This window comes from Syngnathus leptorhynchus, chromosome 6 (assembly GCF_054491065.1).
Source record: "Syngnathus leptorhynchus isolate UIUO chromosome 6, UIUO_Slep, whole genome shotgun sequence".
NCBI classification, from domain to species: Eukaryota; Metazoa; Chordata; class Actinopteri; order Syngnathiformes; family Syngnathidae; genus Syngnathus; species Syngnathus leptorhynchus.
This window is the reverse complement of record NC_141200.1, coordinates 8,329,712-8,355,940: the sequence shown is the minus strand read 5'-3', so window position 1 is coordinate 8,355,940 and position 26,229 is coordinate 8,329,712. Positions and strand designations below refer to the sequence as shown.

At 39.8% G+C, this 26,229-nt stretch overlaps 8 protein-coding genes across 14 annotated transcripts; 4 read left to right on the top strand and 4 right to left on the bottom strand.

The window, feature by feature from the left end:
* Positions 1 to 28: 28 nt before the first annotated feature.
* On the bottom strand, positions 29 to 1,057 carry steep1 (STING1 ER exit protein 1). Its single transcript, XM_085914595.1, has one exon. The coding sequence runs from the start codon at positions 888 to 890 to the stop codon at positions 213 to 215; it is 678 nt and encodes a 225-aa protein (XP_085770721.1). The 5' UTR covers positions 891 to 1,057; the 3' UTR covers positions 29 to 212.
* Positions 1,058 to 1,986: 929 nt separating this feature from the next.
* mt2 (metallothionein 2) lies at positions 1,987 to 2,712 on the bottom strand. The gene is made up of 3 exons (XM_085914975.1): positions 2,584 to 2,712; positions 2,416 to 2,481; positions 1,987 to 2,210 (listed from the first exon to the last, which is right to left on the bottom strand). The coding sequence occupies exons 1-3, from the start codon at positions 2,606 to 2,608 to the stop codon at positions 2,119 to 2,121; spliced, it is 183 nt and encodes a 60-aa protein (XP_085771101.1). The 5' UTR covers positions 2,609 to 2,712; the 3' UTR covers positions 1,987 to 2,118.
* A 1,594-nt stretch (positions 2,713 to 4,306) lies between these two features.
* On the top strand, positions 4,307 to 7,872 carry LOC147055820 (lathosterol oxidase-like). 3 transcript variants are annotated; one of them, XM_085914246.1, is made up of 7 exons: positions 4,307 to 4,398; positions 4,737 to 4,817; positions 5,286 to 5,507; positions 5,912 to 6,041; positions 6,123 to 6,223; positions 6,992 to 7,120; positions 7,203 to 7,868. In XM_085914246.1, exons 3-7 carry the CDS (start codon positions 5,298 to 5,300, stop codon positions 7,455 to 7,457), a joined length of 825 nt encoding a protein of 274 aa, XP_085770372.1. In that variant the 5' UTR covers positions 4,307 to 4,398; positions 4,737 to 4,817; positions 5,286 to 5,297; the 3' UTR covers positions 7,458 to 7,868. The 3 variants fall into 3 exon arrangements, with proteins under 3 accessions (XP_085770372.1, XP_085770370.1, XP_085770371.1); XM_085914244.1 differs by having other exon boundaries at positions 4,313 to 4,398; positions 5,356 to 5,507; positions 7,203 to 7,872; XM_085914245.1 differs by lacking the exon at positions 4,307 to 4,398 and having other exon boundaries at positions 4,558 to 4,817.
* Positions 7,503 to 13,595, bottom strand: anapc13 (anaphase promoting complex subunit 13). The gene is made up of 3 exons (XM_085914248.1): positions 13,392 to 13,595; positions 8,319 to 11,521; positions 7,503 to 8,066 (listed from the first exon to the last, which is right to left on the bottom strand). Exons 2-3 carry the CDS (start codon positions 8,415 to 8,417, stop codon positions 7,941 to 7,943), a joined length of 225 nt encoding a protein of 74 aa, XP_085770374.1. The 5' UTR covers positions 8,418 to 11,521; positions 13,392 to 13,595; the 3' UTR covers positions 7,503 to 7,940.
* pierce1 (piercer of microtubule wall 1) lies at positions 8,348 to 9,900 on the top strand. Its single transcript, XM_085914247.1, has 2 exons — positions 8,348 to 8,819; positions 9,345 to 9,900. The coding sequence occupies exons 1-2, from the start codon at positions 8,741 to 8,743 to the stop codon at positions 9,689 to 9,691; spliced, it is 426 nt and encodes a 141-aa protein (XP_085770373.1). The 5' UTR covers positions 8,348 to 8,740; the 3' UTR covers positions 9,692 to 9,900.
* rspry1 (ring finger and SPRY domain containing 1) lies at positions 10,229 to 18,839 on the top strand. Of its 2 annotated transcripts, XM_085914242.1 has the most exons (15): positions 10,229 to 10,403; positions 10,881 to 11,532; positions 11,977 to 12,029; positions 13,956 to 14,068; positions 14,246 to 14,372; positions 14,456 to 14,514; positions 14,688 to 14,754; positions 14,843 to 14,974; positions 15,070 to 15,185; positions 15,416 to 15,559; positions 15,631 to 15,742; positions 15,843 to 15,945; positions 16,049 to 16,201; positions 16,400 to 16,504; positions 16,764 to 18,839. In XM_085914242.1, exons 2-15 carry the CDS (start codon positions 11,138 to 11,140, stop codon positions 16,858 to 16,860), a joined length of 1,776 nt encoding a protein of 591 aa, XP_085770368.1. In that variant the 5' UTR covers positions 10,229 to 10,403; positions 10,881 to 11,137; the 3' UTR covers positions 16,861 to 18,839. The 2 variants fall into 2 exon arrangements, with proteins under 2 accessions (XP_085770368.1, XP_085770369.1); XM_085914243.1 differs by lacking the exon at positions 10,229 to 10,403 and having other exon boundaries at positions 10,636 to 11,532.
* Positions 18,840 to 19,310: 471 nt separating this feature from the next.
* arl2bp (ADP-ribosylation factor-like 2 binding protein) lies at positions 19,311 to 21,743 on the top strand. Of its 4 annotated transcripts, none has more exons than XM_085915143.1 (7): positions 19,311 to 19,443; positions 19,697 to 19,766; positions 19,863 to 19,924; positions 20,013 to 20,119; positions 20,473 to 20,558; positions 20,810 to 20,906; positions 20,990 to 21,743. In XM_085915143.1, the coding sequence occupies exons 1-7, from the start codon at positions 19,425 to 19,427 to the stop codon at positions 21,086 to 21,088; spliced, it is 540 nt and encodes a 179-aa protein (XP_085771269.1). In that variant the 5' UTR covers positions 19,311 to 19,424; the 3' UTR covers positions 21,089 to 21,743. The 4 variants fall into 4 exon arrangements, with proteins under 4 accessions (XP_085771269.1, XP_085771266.1, XP_085771267.1 ...); XM_085915140.1 differs by having other exon boundaries at positions 20,980 to 21,743; XM_085915141.1 differs by having other exon boundaries at positions 19,322 to 19,361; positions 20,980 to 21,743.
* pllp (plasmolipin) lies at positions 20,542 to 25,956 on the bottom strand. Its single transcript, XM_085915144.1, has 4 exons — positions 25,564 to 25,956; positions 24,090 to 24,263; positions 23,337 to 23,453; positions 20,542 to 22,196 (listed from the first exon to the last, which is right to left on the bottom strand). The coding sequence occupies exons 1-4, from the start codon at positions 25,717 to 25,719 to the stop codon at positions 22,089 to 22,091; spliced, it is 555 nt and encodes a 184-aa protein (XP_085771270.1). The 5' UTR covers positions 25,720 to 25,956; the 3' UTR covers positions 20,542 to 22,088.
* Positions 25,957 to 26,229: the final 273 nt, after the last annotated feature.

Here is a 26,229-nt window from a genome sequence, read left to right as displayed (position 1 = left end):
GTTGCCTTGCATAAACATAAACCTGCTGTGCCTTTGCTTAAAATCCAGTTTATTTGGTCAAAGTAGAAAAAAAAACATCTCTCAAAGCCATGTACGGAGGAATTTACATTACTACATACAGTCCAGCCATAGAAAATAACACTTTAAACCAAAAGTCCAACATGAGTACTTTTGTATGCTGACAAATGGAGATTGAGTTCCTCAGGCCTCGTCTATTTGAACTGATTGTCAATGAGGGTGCCTTTCATTTTTGCTCTCTTGGCCTCCAGCTCGGCCAGCTCCTGCAGCCTCCTCTTGCTCATGCCCTTTCTCTCCAGCTGCTTCTCAATCACTTTAGCGTTCTGTGCGTACGAATCGGCCACCTCCCTGGCCTCGATTTCCTCCTCCTCCTCATCGATCGTAGACACCGTGACGGAGCTGAACTTGCCCATGTCTTTGGTTCGCTTCGTCATCATCACGCGGACCTTCTTGGGCGCTTCGGGCTGCTTTTGACTGTACACGCTGGTGTTACCGATCCCCTGTCCAAATTTGACCACCGCTCCTTCCACAACGAAGGTGGCTTGAATGTTCTTCTCCTGGTGCTGGTAGAAGAGCAGCAGGCCGCACTTGCCGCACTTTTTGCGGTATTGCCTCTCGATGCCCTCATCTCTCTTGATGTACGCGTTCTCGTCCTGCTCCACGTTGCAGAATTTGTGCGCGTGTTTGATGGCGTCGATCACCCGGGCTCGGTCTCGAGGCCTCATGGGGAGTTTCTCCAGCTGGCAGTCCAGGACCAGCACCATCTGGCCGCACAGACAGTAGTAAACATGAAGGGGCTTCTCTCCGTCGTCGTACTCCTCTCGGTCACGCGTGTCCGAGCACACAACACTTCTAGACACGACCTTCGGCATGTTTACTTTTCAAGTAAAATATTCTATGCCGATATCGCGTTATTGCTTAAACGCCACCGCATTCAATCAAAAGTAAACGCTCATGGATAACGTAATAATCCACTTCCGGTAAAAAACAACAACCTCCTGTTGTGCTCTACCGTATTGTTTCCGACGGGGAATGAAAGTCGCACAGTCCAAAGGTTCCGGTGTTAGACAAGGTCGAAATATAAATCTTCCTGATTATAGTTGTTTCAAATGTTTGTTTCAGTTGCACATTTTAGACGTTTCAATAATACTTAATGATTTTTAAGTGGTGTACAAACTCACCCATTCTCAGGCCTAAATAAGTTATTCTCCCATCCACTTCCCATCAAAGTCAACAAATTCCATATTTATCAGATGACCGTCAGTTTCCCAATTTTTATTGACCGAAGGCACATTTTACCTTAGAAAAAATACACTAAATGTAATGGAAAAACTCTTTTTGTTTTAGAAATACACAGCTTAGTTTTGCAAATATCAGTTCTGGTTTGAAAAATGTACAAAAGCAATTTAGGAAATCTATGATTTGGATCATTTCTTTCCACACACACTGGTGAGGAATCATTGAATTAAGATTCATCTTGATCAATTATCCTGAACACAAGTTCAGAGTTTTTCATCCCCAGAAGCTAAATGGAAAGAAAATAGGCATAACTAACTAGTTGTCTTTCAAAGGAATTACAAATCTCTGGTTCTATAACCAGTATCACTACACTTCAAAAGACCTTACAGATTAAAGAGGACACTTCTGGTCAGCTGCCTTCAAAGAGGATGATATCACTGTAATTTGGTACAAACCATGCATTAAGAATTAGCATTTTGGACAAAAGTGGTTACATTTAAATCACTTTCCTTAAAAGATTGACAGCACTACCAAATTGAGTCTACATGGATTTTGATTAACTGATTTCAATGCTTTAATTTTAAGCCCCTCCACTTTCACTAAAGTACTTTTAGGGTTAAACATATTTTTAAGAAACTACAGTGATTTCTGATACATTTATGGCCCTACAGGTTAACATTTTGTGGGAAAATACCCAAACCACTAGGACAAAAAGAAAAAAAATTCACATTAATTTACACATTTATTATTTCAGTTACAAACAGATGAAAAATGCATTAAAGGAGACATGGCAGGTGCAATTGGGTGAATCAAAACGGAGGTGCATTCATTGATGAAAGGCCAGAGGAGGTCAGAAGTACGTCACTGACAGCAGCTAGTATCACACGTCTTCCCTTTGCACACGCAGCCTGATGCACATTTGCTGCATCCCGCGGGACAGCAAGAGCAGCAACCTGAGTTGCATTAAAAAAAAAAAAAAAAAATCAAATTACACTTAATCATGACGAGATAAGTAGGCTACTTTTTAACTCCATTGTGCGGGACATCCACACTATTTCAGATCCACATGTGAAGCAAAACTACTAAAACAATAAGAATAAGACATTTAAATATAACCACTAAGCATTTATTCAAGGTAGTTGAAGAGATATTACTCACTCTTCTTGCAAGTGGTGCAGGAGCAATTGGTGCAAGCACAGGATCCAGCGCATTTGCAGGTTCCAGCTGAACACACAAAAAGAAAAAAAAAAAACACAAGGTCAGACTTAAAATAAACCACGGGCTGCAAATGTGCCACACAATTGATGTTTCTTAGATCATACTCACTCTTGGAGCAGTTGCAAGGGTCCATGGCGTATGCTGGTGGGTTGCTTCAAGCTTCTCTGAGAGATTTGCAGGTGCTTGTCTGATCTCGTCTGAGTCGACTCGTTGATGGAAGGGAATGGAAAGAAGCTGCTCTTTTATAGGGTCCAGTGAGCAACAGAGCCGTGTGCAAAATGCTTTTGACAAACAATTACAAAGAGTTTGTGCACACGACCTTTTTTGATGCGCAATGAGCAGAGATTGAATTTACGACAGTGTGTGTGTGTGCAGCCTTGAATATTACATAAGCACATTTCCTCCCATTCAAAGGTGATTGGATGTTTATTTGGAAAGAAAAAGCTCATATTTATTGTGGATATTTAGATGACTTCACAATAAAGAATGAATTTTGTCATTAATTGGTGTGAAATGAGAAAGGCCACACAGTGTTGCATTATCATACAAATATGAACATTTGTGTTAGGAATATTGTTAATTATAATCTTGTTTATTTATTTGAATAGGGACAATGCACATGCACAGTAACAAACATCAGTTTAAAAACAAATGTAAATATGCCGGATTATAGCTACAAAAATAGTTTTCGTCCGTAGTTCCCAGACAGGCATAAAGAAAATATACATATAAATTAATATACGTAAATACATAAGAAAAAAAAAAACCCACAAAAATTGTCAGATGACTGGTTTGTTTTCAGGCATATAATTACTTGAAAAAAAGAAAGACTTTTTTTTTTTTTTTCCAATCTGGGGCATTTCAAGTGATTTGTTTTGTTTTTGTATCGTCGTAATGCCGAGCTGCACACGGCACCTCCCATTTGCACACAGCTTCCTCGAGGCGCACGTGAGTTAAACAGTCAACCGGCTGGTGTCATTCGGGGACCGTGTGCAGTGGGAAACTAACCCACTCATGCATTTGTCGCTTACCCAATGCAACTTGGAAAAACAAAAAAACCCGTCACCGAAAATGCTTCTCACACATAAATCAGCGTATTTCTTTCTTTAATGCGTGTGGGGATTGTGCCTTTGAAGTAATTTCACTGCGGATGAAACATAAAACAGAATGTCTTTCAAGTCTTTTGTCCTTTGTGACAACAATAACTTTCCTTTCGTTTTGCACACGCTACAGATTTTGTCCGTTCTTTCCCAATAATGTCAAGTCATGCTTACTATTCTCATCCAGGGAACGCATTAATGATTCCTATACATATTTCCTATACATATACTGATTCCATACATAATTGAGTAAATACAATTCATATTTTAATCATGGCTGAAGCTCATTAAATAATCGATAAAGTGATTTTGTGTGTGATTTCCTGTGCGCTGAGTTTGGTTAGAGTTTTATTGTGTTAAGTAATTGGTTATCCAATTCTAATTAAATGTATATAACACTGTTTTGTTAAAAATAACTCATTTACATAGTTTCATTTCATTTGAAGCTTTTTGTTATGTCAATCTTCAGATGACTTGGTCCTTGTCTGTTTTAAATGTCAAATATGACACTTATAGTGGCATACAGCCTCTAGAGGGAGACATTTAGTCATCTGATGCAGGCAACTTACCATGACAATGCATAAAAATGGCCCAAATGTGAATTAATACCGATTTTACAGTTCCCTGCATCACCTAAAAACAATATTATATACCATTAGTGACACTAAAATTGCACCTTTTCAAACACCTTTGGAACCGCTTTTTCCTCACGATATTTATTTCCTTTCAGAAAAAGGCATACACAGTGTTGCAGTGCGCCTTCATATGAAAGACCAAATAATGAAATTGGATGGATCCTTCAGCTCCAATATGGGAACATACAGTCAGTTTGTGTGTTGTTACTGTGTGTATTTCAAATGTTCCAATTTTAACCAATTTTAAGTCATGGCTGTAAGTTGGTTGAGAACTACTTGTTTTCACCACTAGTTATTATGTGAAGATATAGCCAATTAGAGCAGACATTTGCATGCTTGGATCTTGTTTCAGCTCTGAAGTCTATGAACGCATCCAACATAGTTGTGCCACATGTGTGCAGAAAATAAATCTACGAGAGGGTCAGCTCGTCCCACTTGAAATTTAGTGTGCGGAAAAAATAGATATTCAGATGATGGCATGAGATTTAATGTCGCCAGTGTGTAGCTCATTTTGGTTCATACGCAGCTGCTGTGGTGAGCTTGTGTTTCAAAGAAGCGAAGGAGTTTTCGGGGAAACTTTTCACAGCTGACCTCACTCCCAAAGCAGGTTAGTTCAGTGAAAAGTAAACTTTGGGAATGTGGATTTGTTTCATATGTATTTCAATTTGCAACTGCCACACTTGTGTCCTAAGAGAACCATTATATTTCTATGGTATCAAATATTCCGCCCTATCATTTCTGTACAATGCGGTTCTGTTTTTGATTGACTATTAGCTGTGCCTAATATTTTGACTCCTACATCTCAAGTACTTAAGCAATATTGTGTATTTGTGGTTGGCAAATTTGTCTCAATCAAAAGGTTCTGGATTCAAATCTCAATTCTGGCCTTCATTAGTTGTATACCACTACAACCCCCAAAATAAAGATACTGTTACATGAGAACTTCTCTGACATCGTCATACAGTTTTTGCACTGGGTTTCAGTGATCCCAGATCTGTATGTTAATATAGTCCACATGATCTAATTCGCTGTGTCATGGTAGATAACAGCGTTGCATATTATTATTTCTCCACAGATATACCGTGGCATGGATCATGTGTTAAAAGTTGCAGACCGTTATGTCTTCACTCCATATGTTTACCCAGCCTGGTGGCCTGAGGACGGGGCTCTGCGCCAACTCATCAGCCTGAGCCTGTTGACCAACTTTGGAGCACAAACAGTTTACATGATTTTTGGTGCACTGAATTTCTACTATGTCTTTGACCACAGGCTCATGAAACATCCACAGTTCATTGAGGTGGGCTGTTTAATAGATCAAATCTTATCTTAACATTTTGTAACAATGATGAAGAAATTCTGAATTACTTTCTTAAATTGGTTTTAAACGGGAACAAATTATACAGCAAATTACGGGGCCCACAATATGAGTTTATACATTCAATATAATTGATAAATATGCATATTTTTAAAAAAAAAGTTACCTTATTTGGCTACATTAGCCAAAATATTACAAAGAAATCTCAGTAAACCACAATAAAGGATAAATGTTGGTTTATATTGTATATTTATATGTTATATGTATATTATATTTTTTTACACACTTTCTCGATCTCCTTACATTGTGAAAGTGTACCTCATAAATAAAACAGATTCAATAAGTGACTACATACTATTTATAATTTATCTTTTGTTCAATGATAGAACCAGATAAGTCAAGAGATCCGACTTGCAACTTCCTCCCTCTTCTGGATGAGCTTCCCCACAGTGCTAATTTTCTTCCTGGAGATCAGGGGTCACAGTAAACTTTTTGATGTCAGTGAATCCCCTCAGGGTAAGAGCCATTTTACAAAGAGGCACATTTATTCAAATATTTCTAAAATGCATTAGATTACTTCAAGCTTTATTCTACTAGGCTGGCCGGGGGTGTTCCTGAGCATTGCTGGATTCTTGTTCTTCACGGACATGTGTATCTACTGGATACACCGCTCCATGCATCACAGGAGGATCTACAAGGCAAGTTAAAGCACATCAATACCAAAATGATATTTAAGGAGTCAAGAATAACTTGTTGAATGTTGGATACATTTCAGATATTCAGCCAGATTTCATTAACTACAAGCAGAGTAGCATCGTTTCAGGTTCATTTCCACTCTCAAATCAAAAGGTGAAATGTCTTCTATGACAGAGAAGTCCAGTTGCGATTAATTTAATGCCGTGAGAAGGAAATGACTTGGATGAATGGGAATATCCAAATTGGGTTTGTTGACCGAGTCTTTGGTTGCGTCATTTTGTAATATTGTGTTGATTGTTGTTTGTTGGTGAACGGAACAAAGCAGAAACTGGCACAACTGGCTTGTGGGGTGACACAAGTTCCGAGAATGTACTCGTTTTGGTTCAAAATGAGGTTAGTTATGGGTAAAGATGAAATGTTTTTGCTTGATTTTGCTATTTATAGTTGTTCTAAAAAAAGTGTATAAATCCAAAAACGTTCAAATGTCAGGTTTATGTGATATAAAAAAAAAATATTTCAAGTTTTTTTTTTTCCACAGTTCATGTCACCTATACTGTGTACAAAACTAGTCTACTGAGTCTAAGATTTTTGAACATTTAAAAATTATTTCTCGCCACAATTTGATGTGACACATTTACGGTTCAACCATTTTTATATATGTTTGGTTTTGGAATTTGATGCAAGTTTTGAAAATTTTCTACCTGGATTAATGAACAACTGAGCACCTGATTTACCTCCTAAAATCTACTTGTATTTTCTACTCCCTTCAGTACTTACATAAACAGCATCATTTATTCAAGATCCCCACACCATTTGCAAGCCATGCCTTCCACCCAATTGATGGCTTCCTACAGAGTTTACCCTACCACGTATACCCTTTCATCTTCCCGCTCCACAAGGTGATCATCTATGACGATAGTACACTTTGAATCTATTACGTTCTGTGGTTCTACTGTATTTTTTGCACATTGTGTATTACAGGCCGTCTACCTGTCCCTCTTCATCTTTGTCAACATCTGGACCATCTCCATTCATGACGGCGACTACCGGATCCCCGGCCCCTTAATACACATAATAAATGGCGCCGCCCACCACGTAGATCATCATCTCTTCTTTAACTACAACTATGGACAATATTTTACTCTCTGGGATCGTTTGGGAGGCTCCTACAAATATCCTTCGGTCCTCCAAGGGAGAGGATGTCGTGATTGCATTGACGCAATGATGGAGCAGTGACATTGTCGTATTCCAGAAAGAAAAAAAAAAGGAAATTGGAATAGACAATTAACGTTTCCCTCAGTGTTGCATAGATAGGTTTTTTTTGTAACGGTTTTAACAAACACTGCTTTCATCCATTCTTTTCTCAAGTGTATCGAATGAAAAGCACCATTGCAGCGGATTTGTAATGATTTAATTGTTTCAAAGATGCTAAGATAAAAGGTGGACATCTGTTCACATGCTAACTTGTAAACCGCATGGGGCAGATTTAAAAAAAAAAATTGTGAAGTGCAGATTTGTACAAGTGAAAGCAAAATGTGACACGAGCTGACACAAATGCATTTTAAAGAACTGCTCCCGAGTAGGAACGCTAGAAACCTCTAACAGGTATTTATGAGAGTTGCAAACCAATATGTGCAACTAAGATGAGTAGACTAAAACACACAAACAAAGCAAAACTGTGAAAATAGTCTGTGTTCTACAGTTCCATGAAGTGGTTATTCAACTCCCAGCATTTGGAGTGTTTTCATGGAGGCTCTGCAGGGAAAGGTCTGTCCACTTCATCTCTTGTTCCTTCACAGACTCTGTGGATCCGCCATTGTCCTGCTCAGCCTCAGGGAGTTCACCCTGAAAGACAGCAAACACCACATGATGAGATTACTGCTGGTGATTGAAAGTATAAAAGCAAGTACTATGACTTTTAAGTCTGACTTCCTCCAAAACCAGGACTGCTCCAAATACATGAACAGAGCCATGGATTGTCTTGTAACGTCTGTACCCCCCCCCCCCCCCCGGTCTAAAACGCAATTAAGGTTTGAAAACCGAACACTTCTTAAGACTTTACAACAAATGGTCTATATCATGCAAACACCAAATTACCAGTGGAATTGTGACATCTTCATAGGGCAGTCTGTCTTCCCTCCAAGCGTCATCGGTGAGATCCAAAACTCTACCGTCTCGTTGGATTTCACTGTCCATACTCGGGACAAGACTCACTTTGTACGCTACGACTAATCTGTACTATATTGTTGTGTGACAACGAACCAAACAAAAGCAAGAGTTTGAAATCGAAACGTACGTGGATTGTTTTCAGTCTTTTGGCGCGTTTATTTAAACGTCATACATCGACGCGTGGGGATGACGCAAAATGACGCGTCATTTTTATTTTACAACTCCACTTTTAAACGTTTCAACTTTTAATCATTACACACACATTACAAAGTTTAGTTGATACCACCGTGGTACCTTAAGCACATCGAAGGCTTCGAATTGTGCCGCCTGCAAAACATCGCCTGTGTTTAATGGTTGCTATGGAAACTCGACAAGACTACGAACAAGCAAAGAAAGCCGACTCGTGTTCGGAGGATTCGCTCATAAACGGTACCTTTGTAATATTGATTTTTGTTGTTGTTTATTTTTGGAAACAACTACTTGAGTCCTTAACTAACTAGTAATGCACAGATGACTGGTATTGTATGCTTAGATCATTTTGCTCTTATAATTATTGAACTGTAAATATTAATTCCGTACTCTGTTTAAAAATATCAAGTAGATCAATGTGAAAAATTTAATTTATTCGAGGAGAAGAATACTTTTTTTTCATAAATTGTATACAGAAGAATCGAAGGAAATTCATCAATTATTGCCCCCCACCCCATTGCAATGAAAAACTTGAGAATAAGTATGAGTAAAGGATTAAAGAAACGACAACAGTCAAGTAACCTCTGTGGTTTAGTGGCTAAATAAATAAGCAAAATTATTGATTACAATCTGCTCTAATATCATAATCGTTCCTCCACTATGTGCATAGTAACAAATTTATACCCACACCTCTGGTATTTGTCATGAAATTGTCTTCATTCTCTGTATTATTTTCAATCTTAACAATTTTTTTTGTTTTTTCAGCGGGTGCTTCAGCGATGTCTGCCCCGGCCAAAGAGGAGCCAGAAAAAACACAAACATGCGTCAACTTTGGAAACCCAGTTTTCTCTTGCACCGTCGCCACTCCATCTTTTAAAGGTGTAACTCGATCAAGGTGGTCTCAACGTCAGAACCCCCTGTACAGGACCACCTCCGCTGACTACGGCCTGTATCCTCCCACCGTTGAAACTACACCGTGTACATACCACCCGAAGTCACAGAAATTCACCAATCTCTTGGGCAAGACTGGGATGTACCGTGACGATTGCTTCAACACGACCCTTGACCGCAGCAAAGTGTATGACTGTCCCAATTTACAACACACTATCTGAAAACGCATGTAACAATAACTCTACGCTTTATTTCCCATGAAATTATTGAAGAAAACATCTGGCATCAATTCTGAAAATGAGTATGTTATCTGATCAGAATACAAGGCTTGCATACAAGTGTCACATTCTGTTTATTAGCCATTAATTTCCATGCATATTGTAGTTGTGTACAAGTAAAAATGTTTGGAATAAAATATTGGTTGCATTCAAAGGGATTGCAATGGTGTTGTAATGGGTTGTCCGTTCCCAGTTGTCCTTTTCCAGCACCATGTGTCAGTGAAAAAAAGATTCAGATTTAAAAAGTATGTCAGGGTGATGCATTTCAGTTTGGTGACAGCAGTTTTATTTATTTGTTTGTTTAATTACTATTTCATTTCATAAAAAAAATATTGGTTTACACGAATATATATTACACATCATATTTATATATAGACAAAATATTGCAGAAAGTGGGATTGATATAATATAAAAAAAGATTGTGTGTGTTTGTGCGTGCGCGTTTTTTTCAGTTTGTTTTAATGTAGAGTGCCTCGGATCATCTCTGTATCCCGGCTGATGAGAGTGATGGTCAGTCTGATGCTAGCTGCCTACGCTACGGAACTTAGCAAAGAGCTTGCTAGGCAGCAGTCCCGTTTAGCGTCTTCCTAATGTGCCTAACATATAAAGGTAGTGGCAATCGAGAATGGCGTGTTGATGAATACGAGCTCGTTGGGTAAATATACTCTTTTTATTACCTTGGCTGGCTACAGAAGCACTACGCCTAGTTGACTGCATCTTGTGTTTGCTAACTCGTGCAGTTTGACAGTCATGGTTGCTGAGCTGTCTGTCGTCTAGCAGCTGGTTAGCCACTACCTAGCTAGAAACCTATTTTGGCCACGTTTCGGTGTACCGAGACGCGAGTTTGTATGTAAATTCAATTCAAATCATAAGCGACGCTGTAGTTACGACTTTTTAGACTTGGTAGTTTTATTTAGAGCTGCCATTGCGAGAACTGTTGCTTAGTGGGTGGCTAGCAAGCTAACACGCTAACTGTCTGTTTTTAGTTGCCGGGACGAGCCCCCAGCTGGAAATTAAGAAAGATTTATGTGATTAAACAGATCCTATTGGTAAATGGCATGTTATCTGTTGCTGGATTTCACAGCCTGACCTTAAATTTGGAAAAAGACTTACCTCAATTCTATTTTTCTAGGTCCTGCTCAAATGTTTTTGGGTCCCTTGGTTTTCCAAAGTTGTGTCAGACCAAGAGAACCTCTAAATCAGAACTCTGTGATGCTAATGATGATTAAAGAATTCATCACATCACCTGATCCTTCTTGGTCTACGAACCCAGTTGTGTGTTGTTAAACATATGTCCAAATCCCTGCTTGGAGTCATGATGATCATCTGGGCCAGTCCAACCCTGCCCCTTGGGACAAGAACCCCCCATAACCAAGGTCATCAAATGATATGATAGTAGCTACCTGGATCAGTTTCTGTGCCTGCAGGAGCCTTGCACAGGTTCTGCTCTTCCTTTCCTCCACAAACACCTTTCCTTCCCCGTGGGAGACCCTCGCCTTTGTGCTCGCTGGCCCTGTAAACATGGGTAATAGCTGCGTGTGCCGGGAGGACAGCGATGCAGAGGACCAACACCACGGGACGTCGAGGGCATCTCGAGGACAAGTCAGGCGCGCGGACGGTACGGGCACAGCGGTTGATGTGGGAGAGTCTCGTAGCGGTCGCCCAAGAGATCCAGTCAGACCCCCGCGCAGGGGGCGCGGCCCCCATGAGCCACGACGGAAGAAGCAGAATGTAGATGGCCTGGTGCTGGACACGTTGGCTGTCATCAGGACCCTTGTAGACAAGTAAATAAGCCGTATCACTGCCTCTAATGACAATTCATAATTAAAGACAAGCAAGCCTTATAGACTAAAATACTTTTTAACCCTCGTCCCCAAAATGTGAATCAATTGCAGTATATAAACCTTACATTTTTTTTTCTCAATAATGTGGCTCTAATGTAAAGTGTACACTGTATTCAGATAGCCTACTTTCCTCACGAACGATAAAGTTCCCACCAATTTGTAAAATTAGTAACTCATTTGAATTCAACAAGTAGCAGCAAATATTTCCAGCCAAATCAAGCACTTCCTCCTCCATGAAATAGGGAATGTTAAATATTTGCTAAAAAACTCGTCTGGCTAATAATTAAACAAATTCAATGATTTCACGTCATGCAGTTTTCTTAGCAATTGTTACGCACCGACTGCTTTCACATTCTAAAACCGATTTTTGTGTGTTTTCACCAGTGATCAAGAACCACCTTATTCCATGATCACTTTACACGAGATGGCAGAGACAGGTAAGAAAATTTACAATAGGAATAAATCAAGTGACGGCTGACTTAACATATGATCGGTGTCAATCATTCTGGTACAAAAACTTCTCCCTGTTCTACTTTGTCTCATTTAGTGAAATTAAGAAAATGATAAATAATGTCGTTATTTAACAGTAATGAAGATGCCATGTCCAAATGTCCATGTCTGACATCTTACGTTTCTGTGGTTTTCTGAGGGAAAACTATTTGACCTAACACTCTTACTTGACAAGTATACACTGCGTTCCCAATTATAATGCAAATGTGATTTTCCGAAATAATCAGTACGCCATTATCATTTTCAAGTCATCGTAATGACAGTACAGGTCAGATGTTATTGAACAAACCTCCCAATGATGAAACGAAAACACAATATTCCAAACTGTTGGGCGCAACGGTTTCAAAACATTTCATCGTCATAAACAATAGAAAATAATTCTTTTTGAAGAATAAGCAGGTAATATTTACTGAAATTAAAGAGCACGTGTGAAGTGAGTTGAAAAATTGCTAAATGTAATCAATCTAGTTAGGTCATGAGTAATAAAACATGATACAATTATTAAAGCATGAAAAAAATATATCTTGTATATTATAGCAATTTTACGCCCACCCAAAAGAAAAGCGTATGATGACCGGGAGCTAAGTAACACACGCTCTAGATGTATTTCCAAAGTTTTGATAGTCACACCCATTTTTTTGCAAGATAAACAGAGATTTCCAACCAAACGCATTTTCATTGTTAAATGCGTTGCTATGTTAACAAAAGTATGCTTAAATCGTTTTAAGTAGTTTCAAAAAGGTTTGCGTCACATTTGACCTTCAAAAGCTATTCCAATCAAAAATATCATTACAGGTGAAGTTACATGTTGACATCGGAGAACTTGTTTGAAAGGAACTTCTTGCATTCATTGGACTTGTCAATTTTTCGACCGTTTCACATCCTATCATCATCATAAAGATAAACATCATAAACCGGCCACTATTATCCAGTGCTCACAAGCAGAAGCGATTCCAGTGGGCCCACAATTACTTTCAATTTACAAAAGACTATTTTCAGTTCTTTGACTATAAATTTTTTTGAAAACTCAGTTGTGCGTAATCATTCGGAGCAGTTTTTACTTTTGAAAAAACAATCAAGTTAATTGGGAGGTAACATTTGACTTTTATCGTCATTGCTGATGACTTGAAAATGAGGAAATTTACATTATAATTTTGAATGCGGTGTAATACTGCTGCCCGGATTAGCTAGGTAGCCTCGTAGCCAACGGTGGTCCGGCTGTTTAGTCGACACAACTCTATACAATCAAGTTACAAGTTCAAGATAAAGTCATTCAGTCATTGACTCACCTGATGTGAACGCTTCACAGCCGGTAACTGTCACGATAAGAATAATCACACTCCTGTGTCATGTTCTTGGCTTTTTTATGACTACTATCCATTTCGAACACTCTCATTGTGACCGTCTGGAGGGTGTTGGTCACTTCTTTGGTCCCGTTTGCTCTCACACCCTGGTTGTCGACCATCTTCAAAGTGTGGCTTTTATTCAAAGGAGCGACATGTTACCGCCAAAGGAGCTTTATTTATGTCTGGTGCACTGCATTGTGGGATACGTGACATCAATGTTGAGATCCTATTGTACTCCTACTGGGCCACTTGATCGAACAGTAAATGCAAGTACGAAAAGTGGCCTGGTAATGATGATAATGCAGCGGTTGAGTTGTAGAAGACCAGAAAATCGCCATGTCCTAGTTCCAGCAAAGTACATTTGAAGAACGTACTGAGGTGCGCCAAGTCCTAAACGTCCTCTAAATCGGGCATTTGGTGTATTAGGAGCACAAAAACTATGATTTAGTATATTGCGACACCTCTGCGCTGAAGCTCAAGTTGCATCTCGTCTTTCGTCTCTCTTAGATGACGGCTGGTTGGAAGTTGTCCAGTCTCTGATTCGAGTGATACCGTTAGATGACCCACTCGGCCCTGCAGTCATCACCCTACTATTGGATGAGTGTCCCTTGCCCACCAAGGTGAAACGTGGAGTGAACTTGCTAAAACCTTCAATTCATTTTTGTCAACGCTGATACTAAATTTCTTTGTGCATTTCACGATGCTAAAAGGATTGCTCTGAAAAAAAAAAAAGACTTTCCAAGTGCCCTCTTTATTAACTTGGCTATCTTTGAGTAAGCAACTGGTGTTGTCTTTAGGATGCCCTCCAGAAACTGTCGGACATGCTGAGTCTAAGTGCGGCCGTGGCCCAACAGGACGCTCTGACTCCCGCCAAACACAGAAACACCACAGCTGTCCTCGGATGCTTGGCTGAGAAACTGGCTGGTACAGTGACACCCTTCAATATTTGCGTTCTTCTTTTCACACTGACCCGATTATCCGGCTAATTTTGTGTCTTCTATCCTAAGGACCAGCCAGTATTGGACTCTTGAGCCCTGGAACTCTCGAATACCTTCTGGAGAGCATGGTGAGCGTCAAAAAGAGTCACACTTTGAATAAAAGTATTTTGTTTTTAGAAGATCACAATAATGGATGAAGAATAAATCAACTTTTTTATTCTTGCTTCTGCAATTACACTTATGGCGAGGTAATGTAAGAACGTGCAAATGAATGACGAGTTCATGTGTCTTCTGCCCCAAGAGCTCTGAGGCGCATCCCACTGTCATGCTGTTTGCGCTGATTGCCTTGGAGAAGTTCTCTCAAACCAGTAAGTTCACTCATTAACTCCCTGAGGAGATTCCCTGACACTGAGTTGAGGAAAAAAAAAAAAAAAGCAATGCGTCTGTCACCCTCAGGTGAAAACAAGATGACAGTATCCGAGTCTTGTATAAGCAAGAGGCTGGCTGTGTTGGAGTTGTGGGCAGAGCACATGGACTACCTGAAGAGGCAGGTCGGATTCTGCTCGCAGTGGAGCTTGGACAACCTGTGTGAGTCGGCCTGCGTATTGGAAAAGCCGCTACATTGATTTTTGCGTGGTCGAGCTACTAAGAGAATTGACGAGCTGATCCTCTTTCCCGTCCAGTCCTGAAAGAAGGCCGTCAATTCACTTACGAAAAGGTCAACCTGGCCCATATCAACGCCATGCTCAACAGCAATGATGTCAGCGAGTACCTCAAGATCTCCCCCAGTGGATTAGAGGTCAGTTTGAATAAAATTAGCTTCAATTATTAATCGGCTGAATAATTGGTTATCAGAATTTTTTTACTACCTGCATCGGTCTAGAAAAATCCATATTGGTCGAGCCCCGATTAATAAAATGCATTTTTGCACCCAAATCCAAAATACAATCCAGATCTTTCCTCTCCAGATTTGTAGCAATGATGGATAAAATGTCACATTCCTTTTTTTTTTGTTTCCCCCCACCACAGGCCCGGTGCGATGCGTCCTCCTTTGAGAGTGTGCGTTGTACGTTCTGCGTGGATTCGGGCGTCTGGTACTATGAGGTGATAGTCATCACATCAGGCGTGATGCAGATAGGATGGGCCACCAAGGACAGCAAGTTCCTCAACCACGTAATCATTCCGTCTCCCGGCTGGCCCGCTATTTCTCGTCCCGTCCGTGCAACTGATTTGACCTGTCGCAGGAGGGCTACGGGATTGGCGATGATGAATACTCGTGCGCATACGATGGCTGCAGGCAGCTCATCTGGTACAATGCTCGCAGTAAACCTCACGCTCACCCCTGCTGGAAGGAGGGTAGGACATCTTTTAGATGATTACAAATTGGCACGCAGCAAGATTATGTAGTTGCAATCGTTTTTCGTGATCACGCTCTGATGATGGCCTATCTTCGTAGGAGATGCAATTGGTTTCCTGCTGGACCTCAGCAAGAAGCAGATGATCTTCTACCTGAATGGACATCAGCTCCCTCCAGAGAAACAAGTCTTCTCCTCTGCCACGTAAGTTCATACGTGATGGTTTCTTTTTCCTGTCTTGTTTAGGTTCTCTCAAATGATCTCCCGCACCTCACCTCCCCCATCTTTTTTTTTTTTTTATGGTCAGGTCCGGCTTCTTTGCGGCAGCCAGTTTTATGTCATACCAGCAGTGTGAGTTTAACTTTGGCGCCAAGCCTTTCCGCCACCCGCCCTCAATCAAGTTCAGCACCTTTAACGACTTTGCTTCGCTGCTACCAAGTGAAAAGATCATCCTACCAAGGTAAGATTAATTAAGTGTGTGTGTGTTTTTTTTTTTTTTCTTTGGATTGCGTCATACTGAGATTTCACAAAGTAACAACACAAGTGTGATAGAAATACATGTTTTACCGACAAGTCGTTGCAGTTGTAATGAGAGTCATGACAGGAAACATCATCATCATCATCAGTTGACACAAACAACATTTTCTGTTTTATCTAGACATCGGCGTCTGGCTTTACTGAAACAAGTTAGCATCCGCGACAACTGCTGCACGCTGTGCTGTGACTTCATGGCTGACACAGAGCTGCGGCCCTGTGGACATGGGTATGCATACGCATTTTCAAAAGGTTCTAGATTTTGAAGCCTTCAAACAGGAGCTTATCATGTTGAGACCACATGAGACCACCTCACATGACTCTTTAGCTGCTATAAAAGGATGGGGTTTTTTTGGGGTTATTTTTGCACTTTTCCATTACATTGTAAAATAAAATGAAAATGACCCAAGATTCATCTGATAAATGAGCAGATGACTCGATCGATGACCCTTTTCAGCCAACATTTTTATCGTCTATTCTTTTTCCAGGGGGATGTGTATGCAGTGTGCCTTACAGTTAGAAACCTGTCCCCTCTGTCGCCAAGACATTCAGACTCGCGTCAGACTCGTTGCACATGTCTCCTGACACACTACCCGTGAGGAGACAAGCACAAGCCGTACTGGCTCCTCCCGCTCCGAGCCCCTTCGGCCCAGACGGTTTGGAGGACGGTGCCGCAGTAAACGGACCAGAACTGTGGGTTCTGGTCAGAAGAGGTCTTGGTGGTGGGGTGATGATAGGAAAGAGAGGAGATGACCACAAGAGTAGAATTCCTGGGAGCTCCACACCACCTCTTGTGTTCTTCTGAGCAGAAGCAAGATCCTCCTGAACTGTGTGCCTGCCTACCCTACAGGAGTGAGTCACAACAAACTAATCGAGATGACATCAGACGACGACTCTTCAAAACACAGTTGGCGGACCTCTTCACAAATTACAATCGAGGTCTAGAGGCCATTGTTTGGATTCTGAATGAACAGGGTAGACACAGTCACAATTACAGTACAGTGTTAACCTAAGGTACAGACAAATATGGGGTGTATTTGATTTTTATATTACTGGGTGTAAATCTGCATTGTAGCATTGTCTTTGTCTTTGCTCCATATTATATAAACATCCCTCAGTTAACAATGTCCCGCTCTGCGCTGATCCATTAATGTCCACAATTCTGGACATTTTGATGCATTCATGTCCGAAAACCAAATACATGCAAGACTCATTTCGTTTACAACGGTGAATGTTAAAATATCCAGTGACTTAGGCTACTGCCAATGTAAGCAACCTTTAATTGGAAGTGAGTTCAAACAGTTTCTGTTCCCTCAAGTATTAGATTGTGCACTGTGGGTGGTGAATGTCAGTACGGACCTTAAGTACATTCAAAAGATGCTCCCAGATGGCTAACCTTGAGAATGAACTTAAGCGGAAACAACTTGGGAAGCTTGCTTAATTAGATTGACGCATAAATGTGGCATGGCTACAATTTCCTTTCCAAGGTGTAATTAAGAATAAAATCTAAACTGTCATTATGACTTAACAGTAGTACAGTACATAATAAATCTGATTTGAGAAAAAAAAATCTGCCATCTCTGGATCCTCTTGTGCCTCTAACCTGAGACAGAAATCCACCACGCCTGAGGAAAAAAAACAATCACAAGGCTTGTGTTCCCTTGGTTCTCCAGAAAAGCACCTTATTGGAAATGGCACTTTATCAGTTTGACATTTTATTTATTGTGCTACTGTCAAGTCTTAATGACTTTTAACAAATAACTTTTTTTTCCTAATTACCCTCTCCGCCTAAGATACAATTAAGCCATTTTTCCAACCACAAAAAAAACAAAAACGTGATGAGATTCAACAGAAAGACAATTAAAAAATTTGCAAGGAATTTGCTGGACTGTTTTAGTGGTAAATTACTCTTCATACTTATTATCCCCCAAGTGTTTGTGGAGAAAATTGTTTGGCATCTGTATGTAACTATCTATTTTTTATGCATTTTGCTATGAATCATGGCACGCTTAGTAAGTCTGATTGTTTACAAATCTTCCTCAAATCTATCATCCTCGTTACAAACAGTGGAGACCGCTTCAGATTGTCCCTTTACATTGGATATCATGTTTTCTGAATGAATTTCGGCCCACCTTTATTAGTTGACTTTTTTTTTCAAGGGCGTTTTTCTTTCTGGGGCTTATCAATAGATGCGGTTCAATTGTTCATAAGATCAACACAGATATGTATCCACCATATGCATGACTAAATCTATAAAACTAAAAGAGTATACTGGGAGGATTTTTGAAGATGAATTGCTCAGTGAGACAAGCGCTTGTCTAGTTACTCTGATCATTTGGAGCACCTTAAATGAGGACCCTAGAGAAAGAACGAGTTGTATTCCTGGAGATGAAGTTCAGGATAGAATTGTGAAATATTTAGACAAATTAAGGAATTTTGCCCCAGAATTCCCAAAGATGTGATTGATCAAAGAATTGTTGTATCCTCAATTGTGCTATTTGTAATAAATGTTTATGTGATGTTTGTGTGACAAAGTAGTCTCTCTCACATCCTGCCAAATCATTTGGTCTTCATTGGTTGTTTTGTTGAACTTCACAAATCCAAGTTATATTACTTAAATAACGCTGGCTCAATACTTGCTTTCACTATTTGGTAAATTTCATATTCTTACAAATCTACACTATTGGTCAGTGTGTGAGTGTGCACGTTGACACATTATTGACCAAGTGTTAAATAAATTGCTGTCAATGCAATGTAATGGTGGGCAAAAACATTGAAAAGTGATTTTATTGTATAATGCTCATTTACATACTTCACATATTTAAAGAAAAAACTAATACTCATACTAAAACTAATAAAAACTCAAATGAAACATTTTCAAAATAAATACAAACTTTGAAATAAAGAAATAAAAAGTAAAGAAATAAGTAACTATGATGAAAAAAAAATCAAATTATTATAACCTTAATATGCACAGTGACAATATCTAAAGGCAGAAGCCGCGAATGCAACGTCAAGAGCGTGCATGGGCGGAACTAACATTGCTCACCCTTGATTCTGTCAGACATGATTTAAAGCAGCACCAGGTAGTCGTTTCCTTGGTAACTGCACTATTTCACTATTTTACGACTCCACATTAACGCTAGAACATGGACATTCAGGGACGAAGTAAGTGGGGAAAATGTAATTGGTTACGCTTGAATTTGATACAAGTACGATTCCGAATCAACCTAAAAATATATTAAAATTTATTATATACATTTACTCACGTGTTTAGCTAGCCGGAGCTACGCTAGCCCTGGTTAGCTGACGTTAGCGTTGAGTATAGAGCTAAACTTTTAAGGTAATACACAGCTCTGACGAACTAAAGAGGTTGACATTTTAAAGCAAACGTCGTCTCACACCTTCTTCCCCACCACAGGTGTGCAGAGCTCCGGCGACAACATTGTGGACATGGTTGACATGGAGGACGAAACCTTTGCGATTTCTAGGTTGGTTGAACATCGATTTTATTCCGATTATTCAAGAAGCACATATCAGTCTCCCGTGTTGTGAATGTGAACCGATGTCTTTTGTTCTGCCCTCAGTTCCTCATCTGCAGACACTGCATTCGACTCTGTTATTGGTTGCATAGAAGACATTATTATGGGTGAGATGACAATTGAAATCGCTCTCCCTATTCAGTCGTGATGCATAGGCTTTTTTTGTGAGAATGAACTTTGGTTTCTTTTCTTTAGAGGAGAATTTCCAACTACTACAGCGGAACTTCATGGAGAAACACTATAAAGAGTTTGACTGCACTGAAGAGAACAAGCTCAGCTACACGACCATTTTCAATGAATATGTGAGTGGTAGTTAGCATATCCGCCTCAGTTTCGGTGTTTCAATTTTGACTTTTGCACTCCTATGGAGTTTGTTTATTTGCCCCGTTTGTGTGTTGGTTTCCCTCTTCTTTTCACATTGCAGAAAATATACATGTTTCGTTAATTAAAGACTCTTTAGTCATTCATAAGTGTGACTGGTTGGTTGTTGGGGCTGACCAACGTACATTTGGAGCTGCTCTGTTATGATGTTGTTGTTTTTTTCAATATGTCTGTGCCGCCCAAACCAGTAGTTAGGTGGATTCACCGGTCTTAACCACCACTTTTAATAGCACGACAGCTTTAATATGTGTTCCCATTGGTTGTTTGTATTTAGGTGGAACAATTGGAGAAATATGTGGAGCATCAGCTGATCAGAAGGATCCCTGGTTTTATTATGTCCACCTTCATCGACCATCTCATGTAAGCATTGATATCACATTTATAAATGCCGAAAACATGACTGACAAGACTGAAAACAATGTAGTACTCAACTGGGTATGTAGTTTTTCCTCAGTTTTGAGGTATCACTTCAAAATACTTTTTTTTTGTGAACTGCCACTAGACACGGTATTTTCGGATATTCCATTGTTGTTTAACACAACTGGTCACTAGATGGCACTGGTGATGAAAACAGATTCCCACAACGTCCCTCTCTCCTGTCCACACTGTAGGCAGCACAAAGATGAAGTGTCTGGTGATATTGTTGACATCCTGCTGTCCTTTATTGACTTTCTGGCCTTCAAGGAGATGGTTTTGCAATACAAAGTGGTGAGTTGCCGTAGAGGTTCCTGTAAAGATTGCGTTTATTGACTATTTTTTAGTGCATTTTAATGTAATTTAGTATTTTCTAGGAAAAGGAGGGACGAAGTCTGGACCTGAGCCAAGGACTTGTCGTCACTCCTTTAACCCCTGCAGCCTCCAGCCACTCTGGATCCAATCAGTTGGAGTAACACACACAATAGAGGATGTATGCCATATTGTTGATCAGTCGTAATGCTAACTTGTGATCACCCATAAAGCTCATGCCTGACCACATAGGAACAGATAACCACTCACACCTATGGCCAATGTTGTTGCACCTTGGGAGGATGTCAGAGAACCCACACAAGCACAAGAAGAACATAAAAACCACGAGCAGACTTATTATTGCGACAGTGCTAAACAATGCACCGGTCTGCTACTACAGGTCAACCCTTGAAAAAGATAGTTGCGTGCAAAACAGCCCTAAAAGCTCATTTGCTATTCATTCCTGTAACTTGATTTAATATGGAAAATGCATGATACACTGATATTGGTCATCTTTATTCATAAACATCGGAAGGGTTTTTTGTCATAAATATTACTGCTGGTACTAATCCTCAAGGTTTTTTGTTGAGTAAATATGAGACATGCAGAGACTAAAAGAAAGATCTACATATATCTCAACTTTGTATTTGTAATTTTGAGTTTGTGACAATTCAAGAATTTCTTATGTTTTTGCAATATTTATTAGGATTGAATTTTGTGTTGTGAAAGTGATTTTTAAATGTGTAAATAGTGATTTTGTGTAGTTTATTTGTCCATAATGAAATACTGACGTTTTCTAATAAACAGCCTTCTAGCTAACATTGCTGTTTATTTTCTACATGCGCATAACTGAGCACCCGTGCTCACCAAGTTGAAAAAAAAAAAAGAGAAAAAGTGATGTGTGTACCGTTTTTGCATTTAAAATATATTTACAGGTGCTGTGTCTCATAGCAAATATGAGCTGAGAAAAAAAAAGTGAATTCTGATGAAAGGCAGTACGTACGTTTTGGGCAAAGGAAGAACAAGTTTGGTCTATGGCAAGAATGTGGAGTGTAATCTGCGATCCTTGGGCAACAATAACAATCGGGACTCCTTGTTGATTGCTTCAACTATCAACGGGATCTTGCTTTATCAATCAGTCTTTGTGAGGCTTTTCATTGACTCCTAGGTGGGCACTGTACTGGTGGCGGCGTTTCCTCCATCTCCCTTCCAGTCCAAATAGGAGAAGAAAGCACTGACGCCGTACGCCACCGTCACCACGGCGCCAAAGAACTGCAGGCACAGAAACAAGATGAAGCATATCAACAGGTACTAAAAAAAAAAGGTTTTATGTTATTGTGTGACGGCTTGTAAGATTGATCTATAATGGGCCTTTAACTTGACACATGCAACTGATAACACTTTTGTTAGAATACAGAGGCCAAGGGTGTGTGTGTGTGTGTGTGTGTGTGTGTGTGTGTGTGTGTGTGTGTGTGTGTGTGTGTGTGAGAGAGAGAGAGAAAGAGAACCAATGTGGACTTTAGTTTAAGGTTAAACAACTGCACGCACCTTAGATTTCCACACCGTGACTATATTTGAGGAGCAAGTAAATAAAGCAATAAAATACCAGTGAGTCAATAAGGTATCTTTACATCCTCATTTCACCAAAACAAACTAGATTCCCATTCAACTTCATATTACCCGCAATTGTATTACGTAAGATTTTAGGAATGCATGTTGGTCCAGATCTCACAAGGTATTTTATTTTGTATATTAATTTATGTACAGGTACATGCCAGCATGAAGATTTCACTGGTAATGCCTTCTTGTACCTCCAAAATTAATGATCACTTTTCAGTAAAACTCCCCAAAAGGCATGTTTGTTCAACCATTAATATTACTTTGTCAAAGATTGCAAGCCATTTTCAACACTATAGATTTGTAATATAAAATTTACCAAACTGCAACCTAGAAAGTCAGACACCCATATATGATCTTGCTGACAGGATGGACAATGACGGGTGGACATTTTTGTCTGACATTAGCAATCTAAATCAAATAATTAATTGAGATAATCTATCCAAATACTTTTGATCCGAATGCCTTGGACTGTTTTTGTCGTCGCAGCTTCTTTCGGAGGGCCATTATGCCTGTCAACCCAAATAAATGTACGAGCACCTCATTATATACAGTAAAAGCTACAAAACAAACTGACAAATAACTTGTTTTCAAATCAGACGAGTAAAAACTGGTCAAATATATATAAAAAAAAAAGATATGATTAAAAGTGAAGACAATTTGCAATTCGAATTTGATGCACAATTTGTCTTTGTGGGCCACATAAAATGATGTAGTGGGCCGTATCTGGCCCCCGGGCCTTGTGTTTGACACCATTATGTGAGTGTGAGGTGTCCGGTGTCACAGGTGACTCACAGCAGCAGCAGCCATATGACCAAAAAAGTAGCTGTGGTAGAAGGGCTGAACAGATGCGGCATTGGCCAGGAAGGCGGTCAGATAGAGGATTGTGGCTACTCCATGGTACACCATCACCTAGCAAAGGAAAATATGGCCCACACATATTGCAACAATGTGGCAATAGTCCCAATGTAACACCATCACTTCTTATCTTAATGTTTAGCGACATAAAAAAAAATATACGTTACATACTGTGCACACAGTACATAATTCCATATTCAATGTTTACATTTTTGTTCATTACTCTCAAGTAACACAGATTTATTGGCATATTTATGGCAGCCGTCTCCCAACATGCAAATCGTTATCTCGCCTAAATGTTGCTGAAGCTAAAGCGTAAGTATTCTAAGTCATGAAGTGTATCGCAATTTTTTTATTTATACATTTAGGTGATGAATGATATTTGAAATGTCTAGGGATTGAGTCAAGTAAATAAAAAAAAAAATCTTGTATAATCACAAAAGAGTCTGAAAGCCCAAAATTGACAAATATCTAATCCCTTAAATTATCAGCCTGCAACATTATTTTTCTCCTCCCTCTTCTTCTCTTCTATGGAAATCTTCAATGCTGGCTGCTATGTGAATCCACCTACATGATGACAAACTGTTTGACTCTATCCATTTTTTATTTATTTTTGCCATGTACTGTACGATTTACGAGATCATTTCATGCTTTACAGATAATTTTCCACCTCACATTGCCCCTACGTACCACGAGTGGCCAAGGCACAGCGGAGAGTCTCCTCTGGGCACCAAAGAGGATCATAAGGAACAGGATGCTGGTGAGAAGCCAAAAAGTAACGGCCACAAAGAGCACCCAGCCATTGGCCGGCGCCCACATGTAAGGTGAGCTGGCAATCAGCGCCCAGTGGAGCAGCCCCAAACCCTGCACAGGTAAAAAACACACACACAAGCGGTCAGGTCAGGTCAGGTCAGGTCAGGTCAGATCAGGTGAGTCAACAAACTTAACATCTTCAATCATCTCACTGCCTATTTTTAGACATTTATTTAATAAATTGTTCCTCCCTATAACTTTACTATATTATTAATTGTCATAACATCAACATTCATTCATCCATGTTTATCCTCACTAAGACATATACATAGAATTATTTATTAATGCCCGAGACCTGAATCATCTAATCAACTTTGCCAAGAAAATGTCATGCAAGCCTTTTTTTTTTTTTTAACACAAGACAGTATTAAATACTCATTAACATTTAGAGGGGTCATTGAGAGAGCGTATAACACATTTAGTCAGTCAGCAAATTGACACAGACAGTTTTAATGTTGGTTACACTGGCAAAGCTAGGTTGTTTTCCTTGGAAGGGTGGGAGGGCATATCTTCCAGGGTCCGCAAAATATATATAAACCCCCCCCAAATTCATCAGAAACACTTTGAAGTGCATGACAACGCTGTAATGTTTATATCTTAAATGTATGTTGTGTTATACTTGAACTAGAATGGCTCCAACTAGAAGACTACCAAGTGTGTTTTTAATATATTGGCCAATCATGAAGATTCCGATTTTGATTCTACAGGTGCATCTCAGGTTCGAATGTATCTTCATCAAATTTTCTAAAAAAAAAAACAAAAAAAACGGCAGAATTCTTAGTATTGGAGCTCATTAGATTGTGCAAGTTTACTTCATGTTTGTTTGAGTGTATTTAGTTACAAATTTGAGCTCATAAAACATCAGCACAAGTTAATGATTTGTGCCGCAGGCATGTGAATAGTCACGCGCATCATAATGGCGCTTGGTCAAATATAACTAGCAGGTCTAAGAAGCCGCTAAGTATCCTGATAACCTTGACTTTACTTCAGCTAGAGCACACAAAGGTGGCTGCTCATAAAGAAATGTCACAAGCTGTACAGGCAAACTTGGCACACCCAGTTCCAGTTTGAGAAAGCCATCATCCGAGGAGGTGACACTGGTCAAACAGTGGGTCACATGTCCACTGTCCAAACAGGTAGAGTGGAACAGAACAATGACCTAATCACATTCCCAATCACTTTGTCACGGCACATAAAGTGTTGCACCAGGAAATGATTCAATATTGATGAGTTTGTCTGAAAATGATCATGTAAAAATAATCTGAGACATAAACTGTCGTCACGGGCAGAAAATTGACCACAGGCCCAAATTGTAAAGCAAAGTATGACGTGAACCTTCCAAAGCACTCACTATTTGAGCCATCATGAGGGCAGATGGGATGCTCCTGATGAAAGACATGTCCATTCTAGCCGTCGCATTAGCTGCCAGCCCGCTGAGGCTGTTGCCCCCCTGCTGAGCGTTCTGGGAGCCAGTCTCCGTGGTAACCTTGGAAGGGAAGTCTGCCATATTCGGCCAGATAATTGAAATAAAACAACAAAATCAAACAAAACAAAAGGAAAAGGCAAAAAAAAGTCTCCAATGGGAAAAGGAAAAAGAAACCTAATAGGATAAAAGACAAACACACAAATGAAAAAGTAAAAAGCAAGGTACACAGTGAAACTTCCAGGAGAAAATGGTGTCTGTCCGTGTCACGCACACACAGTTGTGCATAGAGTGCCATACTCCTGCTGTTTGCTGCTCAGTTCCGATGACTCCTACCATGTGACTTGCCAGAGGCCTCGCCACCTGTTAATGTTTGAAAAGTGGGAGGAGGACAGGCCTAAAGGTAACACAGCGACAGGCAGCCCTTAAGATAACTTTCCAATGTCCATTCCATCTTTTTGTGGGGTTCACAACATCATTCCAACATGACTTCCATCAATGGCCATTTGAGTTTGATGCACTTTTGGATAAAGGGGCGGGACAAATACCATAAACCTATGCTCCACAATTTTTTTTTCACTCTTCAGCTTTGGT